The sequence below is a fragment of the Mesoplodon bidens genome (genome assembly GCF_964165515.1).
Source record: "Mesoplodon bidens genome assembly, chromosome: 17".
NCBI lineage: Eukaryota > Metazoa > Chordata > Mammalia > Artiodactyla > Ziphiidae > Mesoplodon > Mesoplodon bidens.
In genome coordinates, this window is record NC_138174.1 from 1392658 (window position 1) to 1407186 (window position 14529).

At 46.5% G+C, this 14529-nt stretch overlaps 1 protein-coding gene across 2 annotated transcripts in view; it reads right to left on the reverse strand.

Annotated features, from left to right (window-relative positions):
* Positions 1–12052: 12052 nt before the first annotated feature.
* Positions 12053–14529, reverse strand: part of LATS2 (large tumor suppressor kinase 2) — a 49496-nt gene continuing 47019 nt past the window's right edge. For both annotated transcript variants that reach the window (XM_081214530.1, XM_081214531.1), the window contains exon 8: positions 12053–14263. In XM_081214530.1, the coding sequence (XP_081070656.1) occupies positions 13766–14263 (498 nt within the window). In that variant the 3' untranslated portion in view covers positions 12053–13765. The remainder of the gene's footprint in view (positions 14264–14529) is intronic.

Consider the following 14529-nt stretch of genomic DNA (forward strand, 5'->3'; position numbering starts at 1 on the left):
GCTGGGTCCTAGCGACGCCTCCAAGGAGCCTTGGAGAAGCCTTAGCCCTAACAACACAGGTGTGGCTCCTGGGCCAGAGGCCCACTCCCTGGCTGGGCTAGACCACGGGTGCCTTGGGTGGGCGGGCCTTCACGGTGATGCCGGCAAGTGACCTGGTGTTCAGGGGACGTGGTAGATTTTGGGTGAAGGCCTGAAGGCAAGCACCTTTCAGGTAAAGGAAAGAGGCAAAGGAGGGCCGAGTGCACAGGGATTCATGCAGGAGTGGCTTCGGGTGGCTGCCAGGCGGGAGGCGAGAGGGGAACCGAGAGGGGAACCGGCCGGGCAGGAGCATCTAGAGTATCTGCATCACTTTGCAGATGCTTTTCATTTAATTCTCCCACTGGCACCGTTATCATTTTGTGTTCAGGAATTAAGGGCCCTGAGCCTCTGAGGTGTTTAGCAACTCTTCCAGGTTAGGAAAAGCACCCAAGGTCACACAGCTTCAGACCCACCAGGAACTGAAAGTCAAGTCCATCCGAAGCCAAAGCTTCCCACGATTCCATCCCCCACAGGCGAGAGGCCTGGGCTGGGCTGGCCAGGTTCTCCAGCACTGGACCACCTTGTCTTCGGGCAACGGAAATCATGGAAGGTGCTTCATCAGGGAGATGATTCGCTCAGACTGGGGCTGTTTCCGGAAGGTGGGCACCAGCAGCTCACGTCTGGGCAGTGGTCTCAAGGGCCCCAAGGGGGTGGGGGAGGGCTGGTCCTCCACAGCCTCCTCATGTCATTCCTTCTCACAGAAAAATGAGGACAAGGACATGCTCTGGGCTGGAAGCCGTGCCCGAGTCCAGAGCTGGCAAGTGTCCTGGGAGATGGGGCAGGACCTCACCCCAGCTCTGCCCTCAGTGTCCCTCCTGCTCCTGTCCTTGTTCGATGGTGACGGAACCAGTTGTTTGGTTGTTTTTTGTTTTGGGGGGTTTTTTAATTTATTTTTGGCTGCCTTGGGTTTTCGCTGCTGCGTGCGGGCTTTCTCTAGCTGCAGCGGGGGGGGGGCTACTCTTTGTTGTAGTGCGCGGGCTTCTCATTGCAGTGGCTTCTCTTGTTGCAGAGCATGGGCTCTAGGTGCATGGGCTTCAGTAGTTGTGGCACGTGGGCTCAGTAGTTGTGGCTGGCGGGCTCTAGAGCGCAGGCTCAGTAGTTGTGGTGTACGGGCTTAGTTGCTCCGTGGCATGTGGGATCTTCCTGGACCAGGGCTCAAACCCATGTCCCCTGCATTGGCAGGTGGATTCTTAACCACTGCGCCACCAGGGAAGTCCCTGCAGATTTGGGTTTTCTCAGCAGGAAGCTGGTGGCTGCATTCCATGATTGTGGTTGATATTTTACTTTGTATTTGGGTAGATGAAAGTAAAAAAATGTTTGTGTCTAAGTACTAACGATTTACTAATATTGACGTTGTGTGCACTCCCAGGTGGGGTTTATTTTGCAATGAGACTCCATGCTACTAGGAGATAAAGCTTAAGATTCAAGAGTTCCCAGGGAGAAAAGAAGTGGCCTTGGCTTACAGGCTGGCTTAGAATTCAGAGCACGGAAACTGAACGCCAGCATCTGGGCATGTGAAATCCCAGGAAGAAAAGGCCAGAAGACAGACCCCAGGGCCAGCCACTGCCCATGCCCAGTGCCCAGAGTGTGTGGCCTTCCCAGGTGGGCTCTACCTGTGCCTGCGAGATGCACCTTCTGGATCTGAGGAACACAGCATTGCCTGGCTCCGCGGCACAGGGACAAACAGCTGTGGCTGGTGCCCTGGCTCCTCTGGGCTCCTTTTTCGGAGGGTTGTTACCGTGTGGAGCAGTGTGTGATGGGGACGGGTCAGGGAGACACAAATGACTGTCTCATAGGTCCTGCTCAGAAGGAACATATAGGTAAGCATATAGATAAAATACAACAAAAATACGAGTGCCTGCTATGTGCAAAAAGGCACAGGAAGGGCTTCCCTGGTGGCGCAGTGGTTGAGAGTCCGCCTGCCGATGCAGGGGACACGGGTTCATGCCCCAGTCCGGGAAGATCCCACATGCCGCGGAGCGGCTGGGCCCGTGAGCCATGGCCGCTGGGCCTGCGCGTCCGGAGCCTGTGCTCCGCAACGGGAGAGGCCACAACAGTGAGAGGCCCGCGTACTGCAAAAAAAAAAAAAAAAAAAGGCACAGGAAGTCAATGGAAGAGTAAGACATGTTCACTTTAGCAAAAATCACTAAACACAAAAATACTTTGACGTGGATCACAGACCAAATATAAACGCTAAAGCTAAAAAGCTTCTAGAAGAAAACACAGGAGAATTTCTTCACGATCTGGAGGAAGGAAACGATTTCTTAAATAGAATAGCAAAAGCACTAACAATAAGAGAAAAATAATACATTTGGCTTCATCAAAATTAAAACCTGCTCTTTAAAAGACACCATTAAGGAAATGGGATAAAATATTCTCAATATGCAGGACTTGTATCCAGATTGCAACCTTGTAAAGCAGTGTCTTGAGTTTTTGTCTCGGCATGATGTAATTACTTCCCGTTATGGATGATGAGAATTTAGCTCCTTTTAAACCCTCTTCCCCTGATACCCAGGCATGCCCTTCCCATTCCCTTTTCTTCCTAATGCATGTTGTCAGACCTTTGGACGTTTGGTTAAGTCAATAATTAACATATTACTATGACTATGTAAACGCTATCCCCAAATGAACCATAGTATTCCTATAATCACTTTCACTTTTCCATACAACCTTTAGTTTTCCCTAGAATTAATAATTGGCTCATGTTTTCCATTTGCTTAGTTTTGTTTTTTATATCCTCAACCCAAACCCAATCCCAAACTGTTCCCCAAGTACCGAATCTCCTCTAAGGCAGGCGAAGGGCCTCTTCCCAGCGAAGGCCACCCTAGACCCTCTGCTGGTCCCGAGCAAACAGCCTGCCCCCCACCCCTGGGGCACAGCTGTCACTTGGGACCCCTTCAGCAGCTCCCACTGAGCCCCTTCGTCCTCCCCTTTGTCAGACCCGTTTCTTGGGCCCCATGTCTGCTTCCAGCTTCCTGAGAAAGAGGATATGGGAGGAAAACATTCTGAATTCTTGAATGTCTGAAATGTCTTTATTCTACCCTCATACTTGATTAATAGCTTGTCTGGGGATAGAGTTTAAGGTTGAAAACAATTATTTTCACAAAATTTGAAGGCCTTGTTCCATTACCCTCTAATGTCTAGAGCTGCTGTTACCTTCAAAGCCCTTCTGATTCTTGATCCTTTGTATATGAACTGTTTTATCTCTCCAAAGCTTGTAGCATTCTCTCTTTGTTCCAGACATTCTGGAATATCTGATGATGTACACTTGTATGGGTCTATTTCTACCCACTGTTCTGGGCATTTCAGCTCCATTCAATCTAAAAACATATCCTTTAGCTCTAGGTCATTTTCCTGAATTACTGAATTGAAGGTTTTCTCAACTCCATTAACATATTTTTCTTTTTCTGAAACTGCCACAGTTCAGATATGGACATGGACATATCTTCTAATTTCCTTACATTTCCCTTTTATTTTCCATTTCTTCATTTTTTGGCTCTTTTTTTCTGGGGGAGTTCCTTGACTTTACTGTCCAAACTTTCCACGGACTTTAATTTTTGCTATCATTGTTAATTTTTCAAAGACCTCCCTCTTGTTCTCTGAATGTTCTTTTTAAATATATTCTTGGGCTTCCCTGGTGGCGCAGTGGTTGAGAGTCCGCCTGCCGATGCAGGGGACACGGGTTCATGCCCCGGTCCGGGAAGATCCCACATGCCGCGGAGCAGCTGGGCCCGTGAGCCATGGCCGCTGAGCCTGCGCGTCCGGAGCCTGTGCTCCACAACGGGAGAGGCCACAGCAGTGAGAGGCCCACGTACCGCAAAAAAAATAATAATAATAAAAATAATTTTAAAAAATAAATAAATATATTCTCTTCTTGTTTCGATGTTGCAACAGCTTCTCTTATCTTGAAAATATCAGTGACAGTTTGTTGACGCTCTTCTTGTACAATCTCATTTGGGCTCATTTTTGTCTGCGTCGTCCACGTCAGCTTCACGTTACTCTTCAGAGGTTCCCATCTGAGGGCTGGCCGTGGAAATGCTGGTGAGAAGCTGCCATGCAAGGTAATCCAGCCGGGCCCTCTACTTGGGGAACCCTGATATCAGTATCTTCCAGTCTTTTCCTCCTGGGCTGTTCAGAGGCCCCAGAGGAGACCACCCATCTCCTGCCCAGAGGATGACAAACCTGTTGCCGGTATTCCGAGAGCTGAGTGGGAGAAGAGGGCTGAAGGGTTCAGTATGCACGTATTCACTTCATAGCTCTGTCCCAAACCCTGCCTTGTAACCATAGCAACCCTCCAGCTTACCATCCTCAGAGAACACTTTCCCGTCTTTTTCCAGATGGGGGAAGGGCAGCCACGTGTCCGGTTGGAGCTGCGGAGACGACCTGGGTAACTTCTAAAGCAGACTTTCAACCAGTCCTCTTTATTCTAGTAAGAACATTCAAGATAGACTGCATTCTGAGCCACAAAACACACTTTTATACTTTCAAAAAATAGAAATCATAGCTCTCAGACCTCAGTGGAATTAAACCAGAAATCAATAACAGAAAGATGTCTGGAAAATGCCAGAATACTGGGAGATTAAGCAGCATGCTTCTAAATAACACATGGGTCAAAGAAGAAATCTCAAGAAAATTTTAAAATATTTCAAACTAAAAGAAAATGAAAATACAGCTTATCAAAATTTGTGGAATGTGGCAGAAGCAGTGACAAGAGGGAAATTTATAGTATTGAATGCGTATATGAGAAAAGAAGAAGAATATAAAATCAATAAACTAAACTTTCACCTTAGGAAACTAGAAAAAGAGCAATTAAATACAAAGTAAGCAGAAGAAAGTAAATGATAAAGACTTAAGAGAGCAGAAACCACTGACATTGAAAATAGGAAATCAGAAGAGAAAAATGAATAAAACCAAAAGCCAGTTCACTGAAAAGATCAATAAAATCAATAAGCTTCTAGCTAGACTTATTAACAAAAAAAGAGAGAAAACACAAATTGCTAATATCAGAAATGCAGGAGGGGATTATCACCAGCACATGAGCATTAAAAGGGTAAATCTGACAACCTAGATAAAATGGACCAGTTCTCTGAAACACAATAGCTGCCAAAACTCACACAAGAAGAAATAGATTAAAAAAGAACAAACAAACAAGAAGAAGAAAAAGAAGAAACAGATAATCTGAATAGGCCTGTATCTACTAAGGAAATTACACCAATAATGAATAACCTTCCAAAACAGAAAGCACCAGGCCCACATGGGTTCACTGGTGAATTCTACCAAACACTAAAGAAGAAATCATACCAATTCTCTATAATCTCTTCCAGAAGATAGAAGCCAAGGGAATATAACTTATTCTGTAAGGCCAGCATTACTCTAATACCCAAACCAGACAAAGATGTTACAAGAAAAGTACAGACCAATATCGCTCATGAACACAGATGCAAGATCCTCAACAAATATTAGCAAATCAAATCCAATAATGTATAAAAAGAATTATACACCACAACCAAGTGTGATTTATCCCATGTAAGAAAGGCTGGATCAACATTCAAATAAACAAACATAAATATAGTCAACTGATCTTTGACAAAGGAGAAAAGGCAAAGATTGTCTTTTCAACAAATGGTCCCTGAACACTTGGACATCCTCATGCAAAAAAGTGAATCTAGACACACATACCTTACACCCTTCACAAAAATTATTTTCACCAAAAATCATGGTCCTCAATGTAAAACAGAAAACTATAAAGCTCCTGGAGTATAACATAGGAGAAAACCTAGATGATCTTGGGTATGACAGTGACTTTTTTTTTTGGCTGAGCTGCACGGCATGTGGGATCTTAGTTCCCCGACCAGGGATCAAACCCACGTCCCCTGCATTGGAAGCACAGCCTTAACCTGTGGACCGACAGGGACGTACCAACGATGACATTTTAGATACAACACCAAACGCACAATCCATGAAAGGAAGAATTGATTATCTGAGCTTCATTAAAATTAAAAACTTCTCTGTGAAAGACACTGTCAAGAGAATGAGATGATAAACCACAAACTGGGAGAAAATATTTGCAAAAGACACATCTGATAAAGTACTGTTATTCAGAATATACAAAGAACTCTTAAAATTCAGCAGTAAGAAAACAAACAACCTGTCAAAAAATAGGCAAAAGATCTCAACAGAAACCTCACCAAAGAAGGGGTACAGATAGCAAGAAAGCACACCGAAACACATTCAGCATCACATATCATCAGGGGAATGCAAGCAAATTCAAACGACCCACACTACACACCTATTAGAATGGCCAAAATCCCAAACCCTGACAACACCAAAAGCTGGCAAGGATGTGGAGCAACAGAACTCTCATTCACTGCTGGTGGGAGTGCAAAATGGAAGAGCCACTGTGGCAGATAGTTTGGCAGTTTCTTACAAAACTAAACACACTCCCACCATACAATCTAGCAACTGCACTCCTTAGTACTTACCCCAATGAGTCAAAAAGTATGTCCACACAAAAATCTGCACCTGAATGTTTATAAAAGTTTTAGTCATAATTGCCAAAACTGGGTAGCAAATAACATGTCCTTCAGTGGGTGAATGAATAAACTGTGGTCCATCCAGAAAATGGAATATAATTCAGTGCTAAAAAGGAATGAGCTGTCAGCCGTGAAAAGACCTGGAGGAACATTAAGTGCATATGACTAAGTGAAAGAAGCCAATTTGAGAAGGTAACAGACTGTGTGATTCCATAGTTGTGGAAAAGCCAGAACTATGGAGACAGTAAAAAACCATCAGTGGTTTCCAGGAGGTACATGAGGGAGGGATGAACAGGTGGAGCACAGAGGGCTCGTAGGGCAAAACCTCCTCCATGTGAGACTCTAAGGTGGATACACGTCATTGTACATTTGTCCAAACCATAGCAAGTATGACACCAAGAGTGACCCCCTAATGCACACTGTGGACTCTGGGAGATGACGGCGTGTCAGTGTGGGTTCTCTGTCTGTAACAAAGCTACCACCTTGGGGGGGATGCTGACGGTGGGGGGAAGCTGTGTGTCTGGGGACGGGGTGGACAGGAACTCTCTGTACTTCTGCTCCATTTTGCTCTGAAAAATAAGTTTTGTTAATTTACAAAATCTCTCTCCTGTCATGTCAATGGTGTCAGGGAAGTGGGAGGATGCAGATACCTCCAGAGGCCTGATCCGTAGCCAGCTGGGCCCGTACAACACACTGAGACAGAGGGTGAGGTGAAGAGCAGCAGGAGGAGCTGGTCCCCTCTGGTCCCGGGGAAACAGACAGAGCTCTCAGTGCAAACAGAAGGCACGGGAACAAGGCACTGAGTGAAGAGGGCCCGCAGTGGTCCATCTAAGGATCACAGACACGCCGGCAGGGCCAGATGCCGAGTAACCAGGGACCATTTTCAGGTAGCCGTCAAGCTGCAAGGAGGCTTCCTTCCACACCATGGAAGATCCTTCCGGAGACGCAGCACATGGCCAAGTGGAAGCAGCGGGGCAGGGCTCTCGAGGGAGGGGGAGGGGGTGCACAGGGAAGGCCCGTACCTGGGTGTGTGACCACCAGCAGGCACCAGCAGGCATGCCCTCCCTGCAAACACAAAAAGACCTCAGGCTCACAGCCACCAAAGCACACTCCCTGACCCCCGGAGGGGCTTCCAGTCAGTGGTCAGTGCTGAGCTTTTACACGAGAATGGACGGTAAGGACTGATGCTAGGTCAAGTACACATAATGGGCAGTCCAGAGACAGACCTTCAAAACTTTAGGGTCAGTTGATTTTTGGCAAGAGTGCCAAGTCAATGCAACGGGGAAAGAATGGTTAGTCTTTTCAAGAAATGGTTCTGGGACTCCTTGGTACTCACGCGCACACTAGTGAAATCACACCCCTCATCTCACTGCACAAAAATAAACTAAAAATGGATCACAGACCTAAATGAAGGGTTAAACTATAAAAGTCTTGGGAGAAAATACAGGAGTAAATTTTCATGGCCTTGGGTTAAGCAAAGTCTTCTCTGATAGGACACCCAAAGCAAAAACAACGAGAGAAAAAAATAGATAAATTGGACCTCAGCAAAATAGAAAATGGGGGGGCATCAAAGAACACCAAAAAGAAAAAATGAAATTGATGAGGATGTGGAAAAATTAGAGCCATCATACATTGCTGGAGAGAATGTAAGATGGTGCACTTGTTCTGGAAACAGTCTGGCACCACCTCAGAAGGTTCCTAGCGTTGCCATTTGACCCAGTAAAGCCACTACTGGGCTTACACCCAAGAGAAATAAAGTATGTCCACACAAACACTTGCATATGAATGCTCAGAGCAGTACTATGCACAATAGCCGAAAGGCAGAAATAACTCTAACGTTCACTAACTGTTGGATAAATAGCAGAAATAAAATGGGATAAATCTACACAATGCAATACTATTTGACAATAAAAAGGAATGACATACTGACAGTGCTACCACATGGGTGAACCTTTAAAGTATGATGCTAAGTGAAAGAAGCCAGTCACCAAAGGCCACTTACTGTATGATTTCATCTATATGAAATGTCCAGAAGAGGCAAATCCGTAGAGACAGAGGGTAGATCAGTGGTTGTCTGAGGAGTGCACTTGTGATGCTCATGAACAACGGGAGTTAAGGCCGAAGGGAACCGGGCCGCTCTTGAGTGATAAAAATGTTCTCAAGTTGATTGTGGTGATGTTTCTGCAAGTCTGTGAATATACTAAAAACTGTTGAATGATATACCTTAAGTGGGTGAATTTTTGTACTCATGTGAATTATATCTCATTAAAGTTATTTATTTATTTATTTTTATTATTTTTTTTCATTCAAGTTATTAAAAAAAAAAAAGTCGGTCAGAGTCATTTAAGGAAAGCCTCCAACATGAATTTGGAGAAAGAGTAAAACAAAGAACAAGCAACAAAAACATAATACAAAGGAGCCCAGAGGAAATACAGACAATTTGGAAGCAGAATTAAAAACCCTTGAAATGATAAGAGGGGTAACAAACACAAATACTGAAGACATAAAACCGGGACAGACTGATTGGAGAACAAGAATGAGCTCTTGGGAATTAAAAAGAGAATACCTTCGCCCCCAAAATTTAATAGGAAATCTGTAAGATGAAGTCAATGAAATCTTCCAGAAAGTGGAATAAAAAAGACATGGATGACAGGAAATAAATATAAGAAATCAGAGAATCAGCTGAGGAGTTGGAGAATCTTTGGAGGGAATAAAGTTCAAAATAATGCAAGAAGGGGCTTCCCTGGTGGTCCAGTGGGTAAGACTCGGCACTCCCAATACAGGGGCCCCAGGTTCAATCCCTGGTCGGTGAACTAGACCCTCCATGCATGCCGCAACTAAGACCCAGTGTAGCCAAAATAAATAAATAAATAAATATTTAAAAAAAATAATGCAAGAAAATTCCCCAGAGCCAAAGGGCACACATCTCTAGGTTGAAGCCTCAGTGTTCAGGACAATAAATGAAACCAATGGAGGAACATCGCCATGAAGTGTAGACCACAGGGTAGACAGAGATGATTCTAGAAGCTTCTAGAGAGAAGGGGTACTCAACAAGACTGTGAACCTGGGAAACAGAGGACTAATGCCTCCAAAATGCTGTGTGAATTTCATCCTAGAATCTTAGATTTATTTATAGTTTCAATAAAGTAGAAAAGGGACATTTTTGGACAAGCAAGAACCCCAACTTTTTTCCAGGTGTAAACTGAGGAAAAGGAAGATACGGCATTTGGCAAAATGGGATCCAACATAGGAAAGTGACAAAGAGCATTCCCAAGATGACAGCTGTTTGTCAGGCTTGAAGGGCAGGTGGTCCAGACTGCAGGATAAGGTGGACAAAGCACTTGTGCTCCTGGAAAACAGTCTGGGATTTGACAGATCCATGGCAGCAACTCGGGAGGGAGGGAGAGAGGGAGGGGAGGAAAGAGGGAAGGAAGGAAGGATGGACAAAACGCCTGTACTTTCAACGAAAACCAAGTAAATGAAAAACCAAGGTAATTACTAAGTCCAAGAGGAAAATTTTTTTGTATGAGAAGGAAACATAATCAGAATACACTATTTGGCTCAAAGACAACCTAGCAGTCTTTTGTTTTTTGTTTTTTTGGTTTTTGTTTTTGGCCACACTTCGAGGCTTATGGGATCTTATTTTCCCAACCAGGGATTGAACCCGGGACCATGGCAGTGAAAGTCCTAACCACTGGACTGCCAGGGAATTCCCCAGCATAGTCTTAATAATATTTACGTTGATAACTGATTTAACTAAAAGTTGTGAGAGAACTTACACTAGGAAACAGAGGTTGAGGAAGGCCTATGAGAGAATTACCATATGTGTCATTGGTAGAAAATTTTAAAATAAGTAAATCAAGAAATATCATTAAGAACCTATTGGTGAAAATGCCAGAAAAATGACATAGAAGACATGGGAGAGGCTGTGTTTGGGAAGCAGGAAATGGCGAGATATGGACAGAGACTCTTTTTCTAAAAATAATATAATTTGGGGCCTTCCCAGGCGGTCCAGTGGTTAAGACTCCGAGCTCCCACTGCAGGGGCAGGGAGGCGGGCTTCACGTCTGTACCCGGGTCCTGGATCCATAAGCTACTCTGATCCTTTTGGAGACACCAGTCATCGGCTTAGAAAAGGCAGGAAGCTGGTGAGTTTAGGAGGGTCGAGCGGCGGACAAGCAGGAAAGGCAGAGGGCGCGATGCTGCTGCAGAACAGAAGGCTGGACACTGGGGGTGGTCAGGTCAGCTGACCCGCTGCCGAGGAAGGGTGGTCTCTCCACTACCCAGGAGGGAATGACACATGAGAAAGAGATGAAGGCCAACCGCTCCGCTAGTCCCCAGATTCTGCCAGATGCCAGCGCAAGGACTAACGCACAGCCAGAGGACTCTGCGCAGACCCGCGCTATCCAGCGTGGGCCGCCGAGCACGCACGGCGACAAGCTTGCGAAACGTGGCTGGCGTGACTGAGGAGGTGAGTTGTGAGCCTTCATTACTCAAAACTGAAATTGAAACCGAAACCCACTTCCACCTCCAGGAAGATGCAGCAGATTTTTCCTACGCCTCCCACCAAGAACAACTAAAACTCCTGGACACGGCAGGCGGAACGGAAGACGCTGAGAGGTGGGGAGGCGGCGGCAGCGGAGCTGGGCCTCGGGGCCTGAGGAACGACGCGGCGCTAAGTGCTCCGGGGTTTCTTTTCGGTTCCAGGCTTGGAGCTGAGGCCAGCAACCTTCAAGTGCCAGCAAGCCGGGTCCCAGCGACAGCCCGACCCCCGTCCCACAGGAGATGGGCAGACAGACGGGCAGTAACTGCTCCAGTACAGCCAGCCAGACCAGAAAACCCTGCCCCCGGCCTTGCCAGCAGAGCCCGCAGCGTCCTGCTAGGGCAGGACGCTGGGACCTCCACGCCCGTTGGCTGACGATGCCTCCCCAACGTGGCAGCCTAAGAGGAAAGCGGGGGCCGGCAGTAAGGGGGGGCCCTCCCTGTCCTGGTGCAGTTGCGACTGCCCAGTGGGGACCACGTCACTGCACCTTTCAAAAGACCAACTCAGAGTAAAACAAACGATATTTTCTGTATTTCTTACTACCATCAACCATCTTAAAGCAAAGGTGAGGCGTGAGCCTTGTCCTGTCAGTGTAACTGTCCCGAGCAGGGGAATCAGCTCCCACTCGCGATTTACCTGACACCCCACTTAACCTGCTCGACAATCTAATGCCATATACTTGTCACCACCTTCACGAAGAGAAGCTGGTCACACAACTGCACCCCTACTTGGACCGTGTGCTGACCTGAAACCCGATCTCCTCTGGGGGGGGGCTCCTCCCCCCTCCCCCTCCCGATGGCAGCCCTGGCTGCGCGTGAATCACAGGAAAGCCTGGGGGAGTCGCAACACATGATATAAGCAAGAACTTACAAATTCCAATGAAGCTTGACACCAGTGGATTTGGATTCAAAACTTTAATAATAAATTGTGCCAGTAGAAGCTTTTCAAAGGCAATGATATATCAATAAATAATAGTTAAATTGAGTTCCTGAGAAAGAACCTACCACATGACGTCTGTCAGAGCGTAAATAACAACACGGCGTTACTGCAAAACTAGAGAAACACTGACAGTCACGACACAGCACAGCAGACCCAGAACCTGCCACTCACACACATGTAAACCAGTACACAGGAATCATCTTCTTCAGTTTAGCCATCGATAGACGCGTAAGTGTGCTGCCTAGAGATACACTAACTAATGGATACATTATGCTAAAAACCTCAAGGAAAAATACGTGGAATAATATAATGAAAAATATGATGCATCAGGTTTTCAAAAAGCAAAAAAAGAATTTAACTTTTTATTCAAATATAAATCACTTTAAATAGGAATCATACTAATTTGAAATAGGAATATTTTGTGTTTATCTATGTACTTATATATACATTTACACTCCTAAGAAAATATGTATGGCTTAAATATCTTTTCTTTTTCAACATCACTTTGCTGTTTCACAAAGATTAGAAAAATGTGCTTCTAAAACCAAGTTAAGATGGATCCTTCAAAGCACACTAGAAAGCACACGTGCTGATCGTGGGCACATAGAGGGCAGGCTGCCTCCGGTGAGAGAACCCCAAGATCCCTGACCTTCCGCGGGGCGTCTGCCGGGTGGGGCTCCGGCTACCCGTGGCGGCTGTACCACCAGTACAGCATCCTGACTCGCAAAGCAGACAGAGGTCCACGACTAACTTACATTTTTTTGGCAGAGCTAAGAGAATCCCTTTTGATGTACACAAGTGTAGTGCAGGACAAACGTCTTTGCCCCCCAAAGAATCCAATCACACCCACGACACATACAGTCGCATCAGCTCTCAGGCACACGTGCATTTCCTCAACGAGAGAGGAGGGGTGCAGTCACAGCGAGGAAGTCACCACAGGACGACACGGCATCAGCACACTGTCCAGAATTACTCACTCAAAACGTATTCACAGAACCCGCTGTGAATGGCAAGACACGGTCACGCTTTAATAGAAAAACCCTGTTCATGCAGCGATCTCTCCACACTTGGCATCTGAAGTCACACCTGCGTGATCACCTGCTCACACTTCCTATTATACTATAATATGCAAAAAGCAAACAGAACAAAACAAAAGCAGCTTTTAACATATATCACAATTTTGAAATGTGGGAAAAATATAAAACAAAAACCACTGTGTGAATAAAATGGTATCAGTAACATCAGAACAGTGTTATCTTTTTTTTTTTAACATTATTGCACAGAGATTTCTTATCACATGTTCTTCAATCTTTACGTCTTTCCCTAAATGTGAATAAGTGCTGTGGATAAAATACAAACGTAGAAAATAACAGCAGCATGATTTGTCAAAATTAATCCCTATAATTTAGTAAGAAAAATGGCTATAAACAAAATAAGTGCTCTTTCTAAACTGTACTAATTTTAAAAAATATTGTTTTAATGCAGTGAAGGTCCTCAAAAGCCAATTCCAGGCCACGTTGACACCCGCCCCGCCATCAACCAGAATGTGGAGAAGACGTCAGAGGCGAGTCCTCTTTCAGAAGCTTTTCTGCTTTGGTTTTGGGTGCAGACCAGACTTTCAAGGGGCAATGGGCCGACTGACCTGAGGGGCTGACCCCCCGGTCCCCCAGGGTCTACACGTACACAGGCTGGCAGCCCCCGGCCTGTGCCCCTGGGGCCGGGCCACCCGCCGCTGGCTGCTCGGCCGCAGGCCCGGCCTCGGTCACCGCAGGCTTGGGGCACCGGAACGGGTAGCCGTTGTCGTCGAAGAACCTCCGGAAGGTGAACTCATAGAAGGCGTGCTCGGGGTGCCGGCTGCCCGGGGGGCCCAGCGCGTCCCAGGCCTTGGAGCTGTCTTCGCTGCCGTCCTGCCAGGGGCCCTCCTCATCCACTGGGTCGAAGTTGGACGTGTCCATGGGGTGGCTGATCGTGGGCACGTAGGGGGCAGGCTGCCTCCGGATGTCGCTGGAGAAGTCGATGGCGCCCAGGAACGGGTGGGCCTTCAGGTCGTCGGCCCCGTTGCGGCCCAGCCGGTGCTCAGCCGAGCAGCAGAGCTTGGCGATGAGGTCCCGGGCCTCGGGGCTCAGCTCCACCTGCGCGGGGATGTGCAGCGTGCTCTCCCAGTTAATCACCTGCAGGGACAATACACCCGGTGTTCCTTCCTCCTCAACCTCGAGGCCGATGAGGGCCGTCCCGGGACAGGGTGTTAAAGAACGTGATCATTTCTTAACATTGCTAATCATCAGGGAAATGCAAATCAAAACCACAATGCAGTACACCCCCTCACAATGGTCAGAATGGCCATCATCAGAGTCTACAAATGATAAATGCTGAAGAGGGTGTGGAGAAAAGGGAACCCTCCTACACTGTTGGTGGGAATGTAAACTGGTGCAGCCAC